General features: G+C 41.9%; 2 protein-coding genes across 2 annotated transcripts; one reads left to right on the forward strand and one right to left on the reverse strand.

Annotated features, from left to right (window-relative positions):
• Positions 1 to 871: 871 nt before the first annotated feature.
• LOC135717214 (FHF complex subunit HOOK interacting protein 2A-like) lies at positions 872 to 16,187 on the reverse strand. The gene is made up of 6 exons (XM_065239193.1): positions 15,945 to 16,187; positions 2,879 to 3,727; positions 2,359 to 2,812; positions 2,175 to 2,305; positions 1,905 to 2,110; positions 872 to 1,846 (listed from the first exon to the last, which is right to left on the reverse strand). The coding sequence occupies exons 1-6, from the start codon at positions 16,023 to 16,025 to the stop codon at positions 1,123 to 1,125; spliced, it is 2,445 nt and encodes an 814-aa protein (XP_065095265.1). The 5' UTR covers positions 16,026 to 16,187; the 3' UTR covers positions 872 to 1,122.
• Positions 16,188 to 16,678: 491 nt separating this feature from the next.
• Positions 16,679 to 17,571, forward strand: LOC135717221 (protein KRTCAP2 homolog). The gene is made up of 4 exons (XM_065239206.1): positions 16,679 to 16,779; positions 16,911 to 17,065; positions 17,125 to 17,255; positions 17,320 to 17,571. The coding sequence occupies exons 1-4, from the start codon at positions 16,776 to 16,778 to the stop codon at positions 17,426 to 17,428; spliced, it is 399 nt and encodes a 132-aa protein (XP_065095278.1). The 5' UTR covers positions 16,679 to 16,775; the 3' UTR covers positions 17,429 to 17,571.
• The last annotated feature ends 789 nt before the right edge of the window (positions 17,572 to 18,360 follow it).

The raw sequence follows: 18,360 nt of genomic DNA on the forward strand, positions 1-18,360 counted from the left end.
ATTTATCAAATGCTCTATATTGACGAATAGAGTTGCCAAATCATTCACCCTCCCACTAACACAACTCTTTCCTTCCTGTGACACCTATGAAGGTAGTATGGGTTCCCTGCACCTTCTTAACTAGATGTTGGATTAACTTTCCCTCCCTTCCCCTGCGATTGTAAGGATGTGGCCAGGTGTATAATGCGATGCTTGTATTGTAGATTTTATTTTCGTGTGGGGAAAATCACTAATCCCAAGTGATATTTTCTGCGTCAACACTCGATATTTTCTGCAAAACGTATTAGTTGACCATTATATAGCCACCCACGATTTGTACAATCGCATATGCTATGCTATGCTATGCTATGCTATTCTTACTCTTCCTTGGAGACGACTTGAGTTTAGCTTCCGCTTTCATCCGTGCCCTGAACTCCCTGCTCCTGCCAATTATTTTTTCTTCGGCAGCGCCAGCCGCTTGGCCTTCTCTTCGTCCTTTATCCGCTCCTTCTCGATATAGTCCACTATTCCGAATTTGTGGTAGTAATACGCATCGTTTTTCCACCGACATCTCCACTAGTTGTTTGCTTCCAAAGACGTAAGAGGAAAAGTGGACGAACTTCGAACAATGAGCAAGCACCGCAACAAATCGTGATTTAGACTTGCAGAATGCCATCAAACCTCTATAAAGCTTCCAATGTAACTTGGGCAGGGCCCAGGTAAAGAAAAAGCGAACAGCCATCCAGTAAGGAAGTATTTCACGTTGGCCCTTTACACCACTGAAGGTGAGCAGGATACATGAGTGAGTGAAGTGTTTTTAACGTCCTATGGGAAATTATCGACCAAATGCATGACTTTCTTTTCTTTCTGATTGCCAAAATTCTTAAAGTCATGCGACTAGATAATGCTTATATTGATATCACTTTCATGTATCTTACGAACAATATTTTATAGTACGAATGCATTTACTTAGTAAGGTTTACAATACTTAAACTATTGCAGAGTAGGAAATAAATTCACGCTACGAGCTCAACACGGCTAAAAGATTTTGTTTTAAAATTAGAAATTAAAATTCAGCTAATCTATGTATTTGTTGTTTTTCAATGCACAATTCTGACGGCGAGTAACCTGTTCCAGCAAAATTTATTCCGTTGCATGGTGATACTTGACGAAGGCAATCGCTGCCAGTTCCTTGCAGAACTCTTCCAGCACAACGATCGACTCGAACAGCGGATCGTTGATCTCCTCTTCCTCTTCCTGTGCAGGGGAAGGTTCATGCTCGCAATCCTTATGATACAAAGGAGGATTCGAAAGCAGACGCTTCCCGGTGTCGTTGATCCTGTCCTGGAAATTTTCCACCCTTGGGATTTCGGTTAGCAGCTGTCGAGCAAGGAATTGCATCACAGACCATAGCGTAGTGGCTCCCGGTGCCACGGGTATCTCCGGGCTCAGGAGAATTTCGTGTAGGTACGGATGAGGGAAGAGGGCCAGCTTGGACAGGATCGCTATGACGGCCAGGTTCAGCTCGTACGGTTGGGTGTTCATTTGTTTGACATGGGAAAAGAGAAGTTTGAGCAGCGGACCCTCGTAGAAGCTCTCCTCGGATATTCCACTGTCGCCACATTGAACTTCGTTCAAGTCGGACTTGGTTTTGAATTTGGGCTTGGTTGGGAGGGTTCCCAGTGTGGGTACCTCGCTGGTCGGTGAACTGGAGGGGCTTTCGGGCCAAACAGCCTCCACTGGCCAGTGGAAACCGTAGGTTTTGTTGATCCAGGTTTGATAGTGTCGACTGGCATCCTGCATGTACTCTTCGTAGCAGATTCCGGCCGCGTCGTTCATGATGTGTCGCGGCAGGAGGAGCAGGAAGCTGGAAAGATGAGTCGTTATGATTTTTTTTTAAGTTTTCAAAGAGTAAAAGCTCATACTTGTTAATCACTTTGAGAATGTTGTTAGGAGCGAGGGTTCGAGACTTGATGGGGCCTTCGGCGCTTCCTCTTCGTCGCTCACGGTTGTCTTCTTCGTCGGACCAGGATTCGATGGTTTGTGTGTTGCTGTCATAATACCCTCGGTTGTTGATGTAGAAGAAGAGCATCCCATGAAGGATTTTCTCGTGTGGGTTGTCCAGCAGGGACTAAAAATAAGGATCATGTCATTTGATGTTCAAGGAAAAAGTTTTTCAATCAGAGTTGGATTACTTCTACGAATTGCAGCGTTTGCAGTAGAATGTCCGAGTTCTCGTGAGCATTCTCGATTAGTATGGTTAGAAGACAGTCAGTTCCGTTAATATCCGTGATCTCTCCTTCACCGATAAGCCAATTAGCAATTTCTGAAAGTAGTTATTATTAGTAAATAATACAAGCCCTGGATTTGCAATCTTACCGTCCAACAGTGCTCGGGACTGCGTCTTTTTGATAATCTTTGCTGTTAGCACTAGCATGAACGGAGCATAGTTTCCCAGCAAACCGGGTTCGATATAACTGATCAACAGTTGACTTCTAATCAACTCCCCCAATTCGGGGGCCATCACTGGGCTCTCCTTCAGCAGACAGTCACAGTAATCCAACCAACAGAGAAAGGAAGTCAACTGATACCTACCAATGAAGTGCGGTTGTTCGCTATCTCTCGGAATCAAGCCCCACGATACGATAGCATCTTCAATATCTCCGGTATCCATATCCTCCGGAATCTGTTGACAGTGGGCAGCCAACCGGTCGGCGATCATTGTGCTAAACCGACTTAGGCTATTCCGAATTGCGCTACAAGATTTGTTCAGCGTCGGAAGAGACGCCAGTATTAGGATCCCTTCGCATGCTCGAACTATTATTGTACTGTCCTGTAAATGTTTCACCAAGTTAGCGAAACCACTAAAAGCTACGCTCAATCAACCTTCTCTACTTACTGCACTATCCAAGTAGCTTACAATGGCATCAAACAGAACGAAATGTTCCTCATCATCACAGTCACATTTGGCTTCGGCCACTCTCTCCTCACCTAAGTTGGGAATAACTATTGCCGCTGAAGTCCCTTCCTCACCGCCACCTTCCTCACTTGCCTGCTCCTCCCTTACCAGAGAAATCCGCCTGGAATCGTATTCGATTTTTGTGCTTTGAAACAATGGATTGTTGACCGGAGTCTTCGTGATGGAAAGTCCCTTCCAGCTGGCCAGCATTTGTGCGGAATGGTGATGAGATTTCAGGAATAGATTCGCCAAGATCGGCTCCTTCCGAACTAAACCCGCTACGGTTTCGAGGAACAGAATTTCCTCCCGCTCGTACGGCGATGCAATGGTCCCATTGCACAGCTCCACCAATTTCTGTACCGGTTGAAATAGGCTTGCATGTCCCAGGGGAGGATCCTTCATGCAGGACAGAAGCCGTCTAATCCAGTTCAGTATAACCAAACGAGCCCCCGGAGGAGTATCGTTGGCTGCCAGTTCGACCAGAACATCCAGAGGCCGGTTGTTCAGCACGAACTCCATGCATTCTGCGTCGGGAATCGTATCGGTTTGGCTGTCGTTGGATGATTCTCCGGTTTCTGCTTGCGTTGCCTCCATGAATTCACTTTTGCGCAGTGCGGCTTTGACTTCTTGCTCTTCGCGAATCAGGATCTGGAGCATTTGCTCCAGATGCAGCGGAATGTTTGTGTCATTGATGTGAATTTTTGGCAATGTCTTTTCGGCAACGTAGAAGTTCTTTACCAACTTGTAGTGGTAGTTGAAGTCCTGGAGTGCGGTTGGTGGTGGTGCGAGCTGTTGACGAAGATGAAAGATATTATTAGTAGATAGTCGTAAGGAAGAGTGGCAAGAGCCGTTGTTAAACGAGAGATAGAGTTTAGCGAGATAAACTATTTTGTAGGAGTTATATGTCGAGACGCTGATGCTAACTCCATTTGGTGACGCATACCGAGCTGCGATAGTGGAAATCAGAGGCCCAACGACACTGCAGTCTTTACAATGCTAAATCTTCCGGTTTTAAACATGGCTTGGATACTGTTGTGAGACTAGACTGCGTGCAGATATCATCGAATGAAATCCACTACATGTTGAACATGTCGATCCAATCCAGCCCGTTGAGTTCCGGTGATGACGACACAAACTAGATAATAACTTCACATTGGAATTCACCAGACGCAAAGGAAGCCGTGATTTATGATGAAATCAGCTTCGGTCATCCCAGTTAGTGACAAAAAACCCTGGAGAATACCATGATAACCATTGAGAAATATCGTTGAAGAGAAGCGGTGGCACTGTTGATGATGCAGTAAGTCGCGTACTTTCGCTTCCTGGTGTTGATTCCAAAGCAACACACATGCTATTTAACAGATTTTATAACCATTTTCTGACTGGTTTTGATTATATAGCAGTTTACTCAACATAATTCTATGCATTTGTGTTACTTGGGTGTCAATGTGGTTCATCACGAAATCTCCTTTCGCGAGATTTATAGTACCAGGATTATTTTTTTTTATCTGTTTGTCCTATTGCGATTGAGTGGAAAAGTTACTTTAAGTCCAAAGGCCCTTGTTCAGCATTCCTCAGTAGCTGATAGTTTGCATTTTCCGGCTATTTTTTTTTCCACTAGGGAATCCTGCTCTATCAGTTTTTCGAGAATACCAGGGATCCGAGAAAAACTTTGATCCAGTGAAAACAGTATGTGCATTTTTGAACTTCTGTTGAGCGGTCCATGGCAATTTCATCCGACTTCTGGTGGCTTCTCCAGGAATTGTCTTTCAACTTCCCCGGAAGTGTTTCCGGCCTTTCTCGGAAGTTTCACCTGTCTTCCCGGATACTTCATCAGACTTCTCCCAGAAGTTTCTCGTGTTTTTTTAAATTTATTTCATCCTCTAACGGAAGTTATTTTCGATTTCACTCGGAAGATTCTGCAGGAAATCATTATGGATTCATCAGAAAGTTCTGACTTCCTCCAGAAGTTTCTTCTGATCTTACCTGGAGGAATCTTCCGTTATCTCCTGCAAGACTCTTCCAATTATTCCTGGAAGATATTTCCGATTTTCCCAGAAGTTTCATCCAACATCTCCCAGAAATCTTTTTGGCTTCTCCCGAAAGTATCTCCCAACTTTCTTTTGACTTCCTTCCTGAAGATTCTTCCAACCTTCTCCAGATTTTTTTTGAACACCCCGGCAAGTTTCTTTGAGTTTCTCTAGGAAGCTTTTCCCAGTTTTTTTTCCAGAAAGCTTCTATCAGCTTTTCCAGGAAGTTTTTTTTTTATACTTCCATCCATTTTTTAAATTCTGTTCGAACTTTCTCCTGATTTTCCATTTGTTTTCGAATTTTTCTGGAAGCTTCGTCTAAGACCCTTCAGATTTGTCCTAGAAATAGCTTCCGATTTTATAGGAAGTATTTTCGATCTCTTCGGAAGCGTCTTCTACCTTATCTCGAAAGATTATTCCAACTTACTCTAGAATTTGTTTCCAAATTCTCCCTGAAATCTCCTAAAGGCTTCTTCTGGAAGTGGCTCTTGACTTTTCCCAGAAGTTTTTACTGACTTCCATGGAAATTATTTGTCGATAAACCTCGGAAATTTCTTCGAATCGCTTCTCAAGAGCTTCTGGATTCCTCTGGATGTGTCTTCGTAGGATATCACGTAGTTATGTTTTTTTTTGTTTTTCTAGGAACTTTCCGGAAGTTTTTTCAATTTGCTCCAGCATTTTTTTCCTCATTCTCCCAGAAGATTCACCCAGTTGTGGCTTATTGTTTAGCCTAAATGCTTATCTGACATACATTTAGTAAACAATAGCTCTTTCCCGGGAAACCTGACCAGATTCCTGGGTATCAGGAAACGTAATTTTTGGCTCGATTTTTGGTTATTGTCCCACGAACACTAGCTGGTCAGGGGGTAAGTCAGACATCAAAAACAATGTTCGACACACTCAAACACCCTTCAACCAACCGGTGGAAACTAACGATTGTAAATTGACTCACTACTTGACAAGCCTATTGGTCCCAAGTACATCTATAAGCTTACCCCATTGTAGTCGAAAATCTAGTACTACACTATGTTTGTTTTGATTCGCTATGAAAGTTTGACAGACAAAATGAGGGGTTCGTGGATTTTCCTATGTTTCGAGGGGTGCATCGATTAGCTTGGGACCGAGGATAGAACCAGAGCTGAGCCAAAAAGTTGAGCACGTTTCTTCGGGCCCAAGTAACAATTCAGTAACCATTTGGCATCCACTCTGATTTATGATGGTTTTATGACGGCAATGAACAAACCATTTAGTTTAAATACAGCATTTCAAAGTGTAAAACATTCCTGCTTAGTAATTCAGCTTTTTGTTTTAAAAACCTTTTATAGTCTGGCAAGAAAGTCAAAAACTGTCTTGTTTTAAAAATAAATTTAAAACAGTTCTCAATCCCTCCTTAAAACTGCTCTGTAATTCAAGCACATCCGTCATTAGCAATTGTTTATTAATGTCTTGATAAAATACTTTATAAACGTGTTCTATCATTATTAAAGCATCCATAAAACCATTAGATTTTGCATTAGAGCAAAAAGCATTTATTGTTGCTTTTTAGGCTTTTTAAAGTGCATCATATTTAAACTCCCCAATTACTCGGTTTACAAATTGAGCTTAAAAGGTGGTTCCTCATAGTTAATAGAAGCCATTACAAGGAAATCTCGAAGGATAGACGTAGTAGGATGAAAAATTCAAGTCGATTTCAACAAAATTTACTTCTTTAGGAGAACCAGCACATCATCAACGACTGACCATATGGCGGAGAAGAGTAAAGTGAGCGGGCCCTCGAATTCATAAAACATTGTCGAAAGTTGAAAAACATACCAGCCTTCTTCAAATTTTGCGAATAGATGACAATCGAAATAACAACCGACAGCAAACCACTGAAACTGTTAGTTAGCGGAGATTAGCTGGTTTCCAATCCATAGCAGTGATTATTTTCGGCGAAAGAATCAACACTTCGAAAATTTCATTCAAGCGTACATCCCTGCATCGTTGGATGGGGCACTTCTGTAACCATTCAGAAGAAGGGGATCTTTTTCGGTTCGAAATGCGAAATGTTGCAAAACAGTATCGCAAACTATCTGAGTAACTGCTCCCAATCCATCGGAGAAAACTGCCGGGAAGAACCCTGGATCGCACAGTGCAACTAAATATCGAAAGATAAACAAACTTTGACGTTTAACTTTTTGCAGGCAACTTTGCCTCCATAAATGCTGCCATAAATCTGAACGGGTTAGGATCAAGCAAAATGGCTTTAGATAAATACAATTCAGGCTGTAAGTTTTCTTCATAAAAGCCATTTTAAAACCTTATGAATTTGTTAAGGATTTCTTGAAAGCAAAACAACTTTTTCACAAATGACCCACGCAAATCAACTTTTATGCCACCGCCATGATACAATTAGTTTGCTTGTTTTTTACAATCTTCGATTTTCAATCTTTAGTTCCTTGGATATAACTATATTTTTGGTAAATTTATTGGCGATATCTGCTTTATGGCAACACTGCACGAGAGAGAAAACATAAGTTGTTGACCGGTGCCGTTAAACGGCGAAGAAGTTACGCCGTTTCCACGGTGACGCGAGTCTCGAAGTTTCCTCCGATCGTTTGTCCGCTTCGACGGAATTGTCCTCTGTGTAGCCTGGTGACGAATTCTTCAACAGGTTATGGGCCCAGAGAATTGGAAGAAGAGCTGTGCGAAAAACGAAAATCAGAAGCGAACGAGTAATTTCCGGGTTCCGCCATTTGGATGGTGACCGACGGCCAGCGTTGCCAGGTCATTTTCAGCAAAATCTGGACCAGCTAAAATATAAAATCTGGAAAAATCTGGAATGTTCCAAAATATCCTGTTTTAACATAATGCTATTGTAATCAAAGTGATGTGCCAATCTTCCGTAAAAATTGGTCAGTATAATCATCTGGAATTTATTTGAAGTACTAGAATCGTTATGAATTACTAGTTTAAATAAATTATATAAAGCAAATAACTTGTTAGCATTGCTAAATCATCCAAAACTTGGAAATTATTGACGATTGTGGCCAAAAAGTTTAAATATCAACTACGCAGCAGTTCAAAAATTGAATTAAATGTGGGTAAAATACTGCGGAAAATATTTTTAGAATTGTTTTTTAAAATATAACTTTTTTAAAAAAAATGAGAAGCAAAGAATTACGCAAATTTGATGGGATGGTTTTTTTTTAAAGTCGATGTAGTCCTTACGATTTGATGCAGTACCAGAATATAAAGATTTTATTAGTTCTAAATAATTCTAATATTATCCTGAGGTTGATCAGATTTACAATTTAATTCAATACAACACACAACACCCAATAGGCAATTTTATTTTGAAGCAAAATTCACCTGGCTGAAATGGGAATCAAAGCCCAACATCGTGGTACTCACACAAATTTTACCTAAACTACAGGTAACTGTACTATTCGCGCCTAACCATTACGAATAATGTTATGCCAAAGAATAATTTTATTATATTACTAAAATGAAAGTCTGATAGCGTCATTTTTGAAGTCTCAGGATCTTCAAATGATTATAAATTCCGGAATTTCTATTTTTCCTGGGTCCCAGATCATGAAGTTTTTTGTTAGTCTGACTTTACTTGGAACTCTTCACAGGATATCTTCGCCCTTTTTTTTAGTTCCATTTGAATGATTCTAAAATTTTTGTTAGTCTGAATTTATTTGGAACTCTTCACAGGATATCTTTGCCCTTTTGTTTGAATTCCATTTGAATGATCCTAAAATTTCATCATACTTATTTTCTGGATTCCCCTAAAATAATCTTTTCCAGTAACATTCATAGCAGAATGCATAGCATTAACTTTTTTAATATCTTATACATTACTCTACAATTCCACAATTCCCTGGATTCCCCTTTGTCCAGTTTTCCTTATGAAATTCTTAAAATATTCTTAATAATTTCCTTGGTAAGGTTAGAATTATTTTTAAATCCTCTTCAGTATTTCCTAAGTACTCAAGTACTTTGCCAAAATGGCCTTGAAAGTCTCCCAGAAATTGCGCATAATTCCGTTAAAATGTCTTAAAATTTTATTAAAATGAATCTCCATACAAACATTGGACAGCAAATCCATTGAAATTTTTCCTACCATTCGTATCAGCATACTCCTTAAGTTTCATCATAAGAATTTTCTATGATTTCTCTTCCGGATTGTATTTCCTATATTCACAAAATCTCCATGCAATTGTCAACAGAGTTGAGAAGACATTTGAAACCGCCTTCAACCAGAGGTTGTACAGACTGAGTATTTAACACTAAACAACGGACAACACACCACACCCAGTAGATCAGTAGGGAAATTATCAGGGTGTCAAATTTTGCACCGGCTGGAGCGGGAATCGAACCCTTACTTCGTGGCACACACAATACGCCTGAACAATGGAGGACGCCGCACGACCACGAAGGCCAAAAAGATGGATGGAACTCTACTCAGAATTAGCTTGAAGTTCTCCTTTGATTACACAACGAATTCGCCTCACACTTCACTGTGAACTATTTTCAGAATTACCTTAAAATTCCAATAAAGTCCAACGTTGATGGCCTTTAATAATTAAAGTAGCAAGTTTGGATTTTTTTTTATTAGTGTATCTGGCAAGATGACTAAAAATGTGGAATACTGGCAACGCTGCCGACGGCGTCGGTGCAGAAGATAGTGCTTCGGCGTTGGTGTGCGTTTTGGCGTGATCGTTTTGACACGAGCAAAAGCCGGTTTCGGTTCATCGGCAGCGTGCGGCGTTCGTGGCGTAGCAAAAGCAGCAAAAGAGTTTTGATTGCAATAGTGTGTGTGAGACGATCGAGGTGTCGTCGAAGATCGATAGCATAGCGCGAGTGGTTGTGTGGAAACGAAATAGTGACAGTAATTCTGGATAGAAATGGCTGAGAAATTTTTATTTCCATCTGGGAAGAGCGTTGCAGCACCTGAAGAACTGCCAGCACACCTGGCACAGGCGGATGGGACATCGAGACCCAGCCATGCTGGAACGTGCCAAGGAGCTTTCGGATGGAGTCGACATTCAAGATTGCGGCATTCGGCAGGTTTGCGAACCGTGCCTACAAGGTAAATTACCTCGAATTTCTTTTCCCAAAGCGTCAGAGCATAAGTCGAACCGTGTCTTGGACCTGGTACACACAGACGTATGTGGTCCAATGGCGAATGTAACACCAGGAGGCTGTCGGTATATTCTGACGTTGACCGACGATTTCAGCCGTTACTGTGTGGTGTTCTTGCTCCGGAAGAAGCTGGATGAGGCGGGGTGCGTTAAACGATATGTAGCCCATGTGAAAACCCGATTCGGAAGGCCGCCTTGCGTCATACGGTCAGACGGAGGAGGGGAATTCATCAATCGGGAATTGAAAGAGCTCTACGATCATGAGGGTATCCAGTCGCAGGTAACCGCACCGCACCGTACTGCCCCCAGCAAAACGGCGTCGCGGAACGTAAGAACCGGACCTTGCAGGAGATGGCGTCATGTATGCTGCTGGACGCCGGCCTAGCGAAGAAATATTGGGGAGAGGCGGTTATGACGGCAACTTACTTGCAAAACCGTCTGCCGTCACGTTCTGTGGATCGTACACCGTACGAGAAATGGTTTGGTGTGAAACCGAATTTGAAGCATCTTCGTGTGTTTGGGTCAGTGGCATACGTTCATGTTTCTGCGGTAAAGCGTGTTAAGTTCGATGCAAAGAGCCGGAAGTTGGTGTTCGTAGGCTATTGCGAGGATCGAAAGGCCTATCGATTCCTGGATCCGGAAGATGACAGCGTTATTATCAGTCGTGATGTCAGCTTCATCGAGCAGAAGAACGAATCGTCGTCGAGCGAGCAGAGCGGTTGCTGTGGATCAAGCGTAGCAGAATTGAACTGGCCAGGACTAACGAATTTGGAGAGCAAGCTTCAGGAGGAGCAGGACGAGAATCGGCGTTCTTTTCAGGACGAGCAAGAAAAATCCGAGGAAGGCAACGCCGAAGCAGAAGAAGAGCAAGCCACTAGTGGAAGCAGTGGTGCCGGGAAGCGCTCTACCCGGGGAATCTTGCCGCCACGGCTCAACGCTTTACGTGGTGGATATTGCGATGGCTGTTGAAGCAGAACCGACCAGCTACAATGAGGCGGTCGCCGGTCCCGAACATGATTTGTGGATAGAAGCTATGCGTGAAGAATTCGAATCGTTGATCAGGAATAAGACGTGGAAGCTAGTGGATCTACCGGCCGGGCGTAAACCAATCGGTTGTAAGTGGGTTTATCGCCGCAAAGAGGACAGTGAGGGAAATGTTACCCGTTTTAAGGCACGTCTAGTCGCGCAGGGATATACGCTGCAGTACGGCGTCGACTATAGTGAGGTATTTTCACCAGTGGCGAGTCAAACAACGTTGAGAGTCTTGCTGTCAGTAGAGGACCACACGCACATGACGGTGCATCACTTGGATGTTAAGTCCGCGTACCTGCATGGTAAGTTAGCCGAAGAAATTTACATGCAGCAGCCGCCGGGTTTCGTGCAGCGTGGCAATGAGAAGAAAGTTTGTAAGCTGGAAATAAGTTTATATGGTCTGAAACAGAGTGCGCGTGTCTGGAATGACATGATTCACGGATTGCTGATCGCCTATGGGTTCACGCAATCAAAGACTGACCCATGTTTGTACACCATAGTGACAGCTGATGGAGTACGAACGTACCTGATAATATACGTTGACGATATGGTCGTCGCCAGCACGGACGTTCGAGAGATCACCAGACTGGAGACAGCCCTCAAGAAGAACATTGAGTTGACTTTATTGAGGGAGATAATGTTTTTTTTGGGTATGCGAGTAACTAAAGGGTGATACGGTCGAAATTTGGTCAATATCAACTTGACGTATTTCTTTCAATTTTGCATTTAAAAAACCTGAACACCCCTCATTTTGAAGGTGTGTGTGTGTAGAATGTTGCTCCTATTTTGATTTTGGAATTCACTCTTCAGTTGTCAAAATGCCGTCCAAGCAAGAAGAGCAGCGTATCAAAATTTTGCTCGCGCATCGCGAAAATCCGAGCTACTCGCACGCAAAGTTGGCAAAATCGCTAAAAGTTGCCAAATCAACCGTTACAAATGTAATTAAAGTGTTTGGGGAACGTTTGTCGACAGCCAGGAAGTCTGGATCGGGGGGAAATCGAAAACCGGAAGCCGCTGAGACGACAAAGAGAGTTGCCGGTAGTTTCAAGCGAAACCCTAACCTCTCTCTCCGAGATGCCGCAAATAAGCTGGGTGTATCGTCTACAACCGTGCATCGAGCCAAAAAACGAGCCGGACTATCGACTTACAAGAAGGTAGTGACTCCAAATCGCGATGATAAACAAAATACGACGGCCAAAGCGCGATCCCGGAGGCTGTACACGACGATGCTGACGAAGTTTGACTGCGTGGTAATGGACGACGAAACCTACGTCAAAGCCGACTACAAGCAGCTTCCGGGACAGGAGTTTTATACGGCAAAAGGAAGGGGAAAGGTAGCAGATGTTTTCAAGCACATGAAACTGTCAAAGTTCGTATAGAAATATCTGTGGCTTGAAAAGCAGCATTTTCATAGCTTCCGGGACTGTCAACCAAGAAATTTACGTGAAAGAGTGTTTGAATAAACGTCTGCTGCCTTTCCTGAAGAAACACGGTTGTTCCGTACTGTTTTGGCCGGATTTGGCATCTTGCCATTACGGTAAAAAGGCCATGGAGTGGTACGCCGCCAACAACGTGCAGGTGGTTCACAAGGACAAGAACCCTCCCAACACACCAGAGCTCCGCCCAATTGAGAAATACTGGGCTATTGTCAAGCGGAACCTAAAGAAGACCAAAAAAACTGCTAAGGGCGAGCAGCAGTTCAAGGCAAACTGGCTTTCTGCGGCGAAGAAGGTGGACAAGGTGGCTGTACAAAATCTGATGGCAGGGGTCAAGCGTAAGGCCCGGCAATTCGGATTTGGAAAAGCGGAAGCCTAACTGAATATTTTTCCTGAATTTTATACTAATTGAACTTGAAAAAGAAATTAAATTTGATTTTTTAAATAAACGATTTCACCGATTTACACGCGTTTTCCATTGACCAAATTTTGACCGTATCACCCTTTAGAGACGAGGATGGATTCTTTAGTCTAGACCAGCAGGCTTACATCAGGAAGGTAGCAGCACAATTTTGCTTAGAGCATGCCAAGGGCTCAAAGTATCCGCTCGACGTAGGTTACTACAAAAACCGCGAGGGAAGTGACAAGCTGCCAAACAACAATCGCTACCGCAGCCTGCTCGGTGCGCTGTTGTACATAGGACTCAATACCCGCCCGGACATAACAGCAAGCGTGACGATCTTCAGTAGGCAGACCAGTGAACCAACAGAAGTGGACTGGAATGAACTCAAGCGAGTCGTGCGATATATGATGAAGACGAGCAAGTACAAGCGGAAGCTGACAAGTGGGAGAAAGGATCCAGTTACGCTGCACGGATACTGCGACTCTGATTGGAGTGGAGATGTCGCAGACAGGAAATCGACTACAGGCTATTTGTTCCAGCTAGGGGCCGCTACAGTGTGTTGGGTAAGCCGCAAACAAACTAGCGTTGCCCTTTCAAGCATGGAAGCGGAATACGCAGCATTGTCGGAGGCGTGTAAGGAATTACTTTGGCTACGACGACTGTTGGACGATTTTCAGGCGCATCAACCAGAGGCGACTTCGCTCAAACTGACCATGTGTCGCGTTGATCGAAGCACATAGATACTCGCATCCATTTTGCGAAGGATCTGGTAGAGAAAGGTGTCATTGAACTTCAATACTGCAGCTCGGAAGAAATGAAGGCGGATATGTTAACATAGCCGCTGGGGAACATCAAGTTGCAGAGATTTTCGGAAGCTGTTGGATTGGTGGTTGCAGACTAAGGAAGGCGATGGATAAAGAACATATCGAGGAGGAGTATTGGCGAAGTGAGATTGGCGATATCTGCTTTATGGCAACACTGCACGAGAGAGAAAACATAAGTTGTTGACCGGTGCCATTAAACGGCGAAGAAGTTACGCGCGTAAAGTGTTTCTGTTCCATTCCAAGTTATGCTATCGAATAAAGCACACGTAGTTTGTAGATCGGTTTTCTTTTATTCTCTTCCACGGTGACGCGAGTCTCGAAGTTTCCTCCGATCGTTTGTCCGCTTCGACGGAATTGTCCTCTGTGTAGCCTGGCGACGAATTCTTCAACAAAATTTAGCAATGAGCAAACATTTAAATGCGAAAATCATAAAAAAAAACTCGGCCTACCTCGATCTGAAGAATAATTTTTTTTTCATTGTAAAATAATTAGTCAAATCGACGTTTTACGAGGGCGGACGTATTTTTTTTCGATGTTTTCACGTACATTTCGCATAACATTTAATAAGGCACCTAAAACTAGGCCACTTAATGAGAACTATTGTGATAAATTTGAATATTCAACAAGATTTTTATACCATCAGTTTCTATTTTAATTATTTTGATAAGATCCGATTCATAAATCCTTTTCTATCTTGATTAATTCTTTCCTAGTGGATTTAGCAAGCGGCTAGGGGAAATGGCTCGGAAAGGGTTTTTATTGTTGCTAAATAGCTTTTGTTGTACACAGCAAAAAAATAATTTTGATATCACATCAAAGTGGATGCACTACAATCATGTCGAAAATTTCATGTAATTTTTATGACCATATAAATAAACAAATGCAGTAAAAGCAGCGTAATGTCAGTTCATGCATTGTATTAATGATAATTTTGTCCTTTTTAGCAAGTAATATTACACCATATTTTCGACATGATTGTAGTGCATCCACTTTGACGTGATATCAAAATTATTTTTTTGCTGTGTAGCTTTCAAATGGTTCTCAATGCGTTCGTCATACAGCCTTTTGAAGTAAATGAATTTTGAAAAGCTTCGAGAATACACCCTTCAGGACCTTCTCCAGGGTGGGCCAACTAGACATATTCTAGTCTTAATGAGGTTTTGGTGGATGCATTAATGACAAAATAGCCTTGACCAGGGTTTTATGAATGTTGTTTTACAGTTGCTTTGTAGTATTTCATAAAACTTAAAATGTTACTTGGGTTGATTATAGTACGTTCAGACTACAGAGTTATAACATGTTATAGCGCTATCATGGTGGTGGTTTCTGTGTTGCAATTATTTGACAACCGTTATAACATGTTATTACTCTCCAGTCTGTACAGCGTTTTAGAGACTCCTGTGGCGGTGCTCTAAGGAAATAGATTCTACGCACCGTCGGCTGTTTTCTAATCAATCGATCTAATTTTTTCGAAGAGATTAGTGGTGGATTAACACCAATCAAATTTCAGGATATCCCAACAAACAATTTTAGCTGCAGATTAGCTTATACAGCCAAAGTTTGCCTTATGCAGCTATTTTTTGCCTGTATAAGCTAAGCTGCAGCTAAAATTGTTTGTTGGGATCCGTCCAACCATATATAAAACTTTCATCTTACAGCCGCATACATTTTGTTTAACCTAATGTGAATTGATTTTAAATCTTCTTGAACATGTTCTAAAATGAAAATATTCTGACTTGATAAGCCTCTTTAAATGTTTATTAAGTTCAATATCTGAATACACATTTTGATTAACAACTGAAAAAGAGATTAATCGTTGTTTTTTCCTTTACCAATATTGAAATTCCACCTCAATTTTCCTCCCTTGCAAATTGTAAACAAAAGCATGCATTTTAAACCATAACATCGATACACTCCATTACATAATCGCACTTTGGCAAAGCGTGAACCATAAACACACATAGTACAGTCGCACCACTGAAGAGGCACACCTGTTTCGGGGGCTGTTCCTCAATTATTCTCGCCGGCTCACTTTGTGCCAATTATTAGCAATGCAGCTTCGCAACATTTTTATCATGCGATTGGCGACGAGGCAATGACGCATCCTGAAATGGAAGAAATACTGCAATCTTCTCGGCACGGCACTTACCACATCAGCTGCACTCTGCAGAACTTCCGACAGTCTTCCCAACATTTTATCGATCTCGTTAAACTTCCTGCAGAGAAACATGAAACAAACGGAATCTCCCGCACGGTACGTTTCACTTTCTGGGAATCATATTTTCGGACACTCGTTCAAACTAGATAAGGAAGAAATTTGAGGAAAAAAATTGCTGTGCCACCAGGTCGCGACAATGTTTTGGTTTTCACTCTGCCTTTTCACCTGAATGTAGTCGGACTTGAACAGACAGGAGAAAAATGCCACTTGACGTTTCGTGTGATAACTCTGGCACGCACACTGCTGCACACGAGGCTGAGATTGTTTTCAAATGCATTTGACGGAATTGATAACACACACCATCGAGTCTTCGGTGGGTTGAAGTGAAGCTGTGAGTGTACCTTAACAAAAATGGCGAACTGCAATAATTTCTGATGGACCAAGACATTGCATAAAAAATAAGTTTAGGTGTTTCAGGAATAATTAATTGTTTTCATTTTTATACTAAGGCACCTTAATTAAATCATAAAATTATTCTCAAGTCATTTAATTCAATCTGTTCTGAGTACATATATTTTTGCCATGCAGGTTCGTGCCTTGGGTAGTTGATGTCACTGCATTCAAGTTGCACCCACTGATGAGTTATCCGTACCCAGCTCCAATACCAGTGACACTCGCTGGTAGACGTTTAGTCCACGTCAAGCAAATTGTATTTTTTCAATGTTTTGACTATCGGTAAATTTTCCATTACAATTAAGAATAGCGATAAAATACTGTTAAATTGCATTTAAATCTGATAGAAATATCACCACATTCGAAATCATGGGTAAGTTTTCAGGGTGGATTGATTTTCCTGTGAGAAATTCAATCACATCATGATAACTATAGTTTTGCAAGAAGCCGGCTTTTAGTGTGCTGGAAATTCATGCCAAATTTTGTCTTCTTCCGATTGCACAGCCGTTCCAACCTCGGTTTCACTGGTACTGGCTTCGGTCACAGCAGTACTGATTTTCTCGGCGATGCAAATGTACAAACCTCTGATTGCATCGTCACAAATAGCGACAATCTTCGGAGGATACCTGGGATCGTGGTTGTTCATTCTATCGCTGACGGTGAGTATTTTCTTGCTTTACATTTGCTTAAAGTTCAATCGGAAATCTCTCGATTCCAGGCCGTTTCCAACCTGGAGGCAGTCGTTCTCGGTAAAGGATTCCAGGCAAAGCTGTTCCCGGAGGTAGCTTTCTGCTTGATCGGATCGCTGTTTGCCTGCGGTATGGTTCACCGTGTTTGTGCCACCACTTGGTAAGATATCTATTATATTCTTATTCGAAAGTACCAATCGTGTGAACTGTTTCTTCACTTTCAGTGTCTTGTTTTCCGTCGCTGCTCTCTACTATATTAATAAAATTTCCCAAAAAGTGCACAATGCACCAGTTCCAGTGGACACCTACGCCGGAAAGAAAAAGAAGAAGTAAACATTGTGACGAACCTAAGCATAGGTTTAAAGTACTCAGTGAAGTTTGGTTAGTGGCTTAATTAGCTGCCCAATTTCACTACCGCAGAATGGAATCTTATTTGTAATGTAAGAGTATTTCGTAATATAATAATACAAAATAGAGGAAAAATATCGATTAAACTTTCAACTTTAAATTACTATAAGAATACGCCTCGAAATAATCAATGCATGTTGGTATTAGGAATTTGGAATTTCTACCGGTTTTGGAGCTCTATGCCGATCAATAAGTGAGGTCAATGTTTTCCATATTGTTGTGAACGCTTGTATCACAATTATTGATTTAAGCCGAGGGGGGCGACACATCTAAAATTCCATTTAGATTACGCACGATGTGCATCTGATTTTTTAGCTCAGTGTACTTTTGTTGGATTTGATTTCCTACTATTCGCTCGAGCATTTCTCGATTAACATTTCACTTTCTCTTTTCATAACCACTGCTATGCAAACAGATTTCGCGTTAATTCTACCACATAGTTTGATAAAGGAGGTTCTTATCTAGCGTCCAAAACGTCAAATAAAACAGGGAAAGGTTTTGCAGCTGAGTTATTAACGAAAGAGAAAGTCGATGAAGAGAATCGATCAAAGCAGATAGGACCAATTGAAATGTTCATCGAGATTTCTTCGATGCTACAGTAGATTGAAGTCGATGGAAATAGCTGCAAACACTACGGATAGGATTCCTAGTAAAAAGTAAACGTGCGTGTAGGTATTTATTTTTTCATTTGCTTCAAAACGTGGTGGTTCACGTAGTAGGTGGGGCTGCTTAGGTAAGTAGTTTTTTTTATTGACGCGAAAGTTGTAAATTTTCCTGTTTTTCATTGCAACAAATTCTTTATGTTGACGTTGCAGCTACTATGGCGAGCCAATTGAGAAGCCATCAGCACTACATCC

The sequence above is a fragment of the Ochlerotatus camptorhynchus genome, unplaced genomic scaffold (genome assembly GCF_037179485.1).
Source record: "Ochlerotatus camptorhynchus isolate MF236.1 unplaced genomic scaffold, CSIRO-AGI_Acam_v1.1 ptg000006l, whole genome shotgun sequence".
Lineage (NCBI taxonomy): Eukaryota > Metazoa > Arthropoda > Insecta > Diptera > Culicidae > Ochlerotatus > Ochlerotatus camptorhynchus.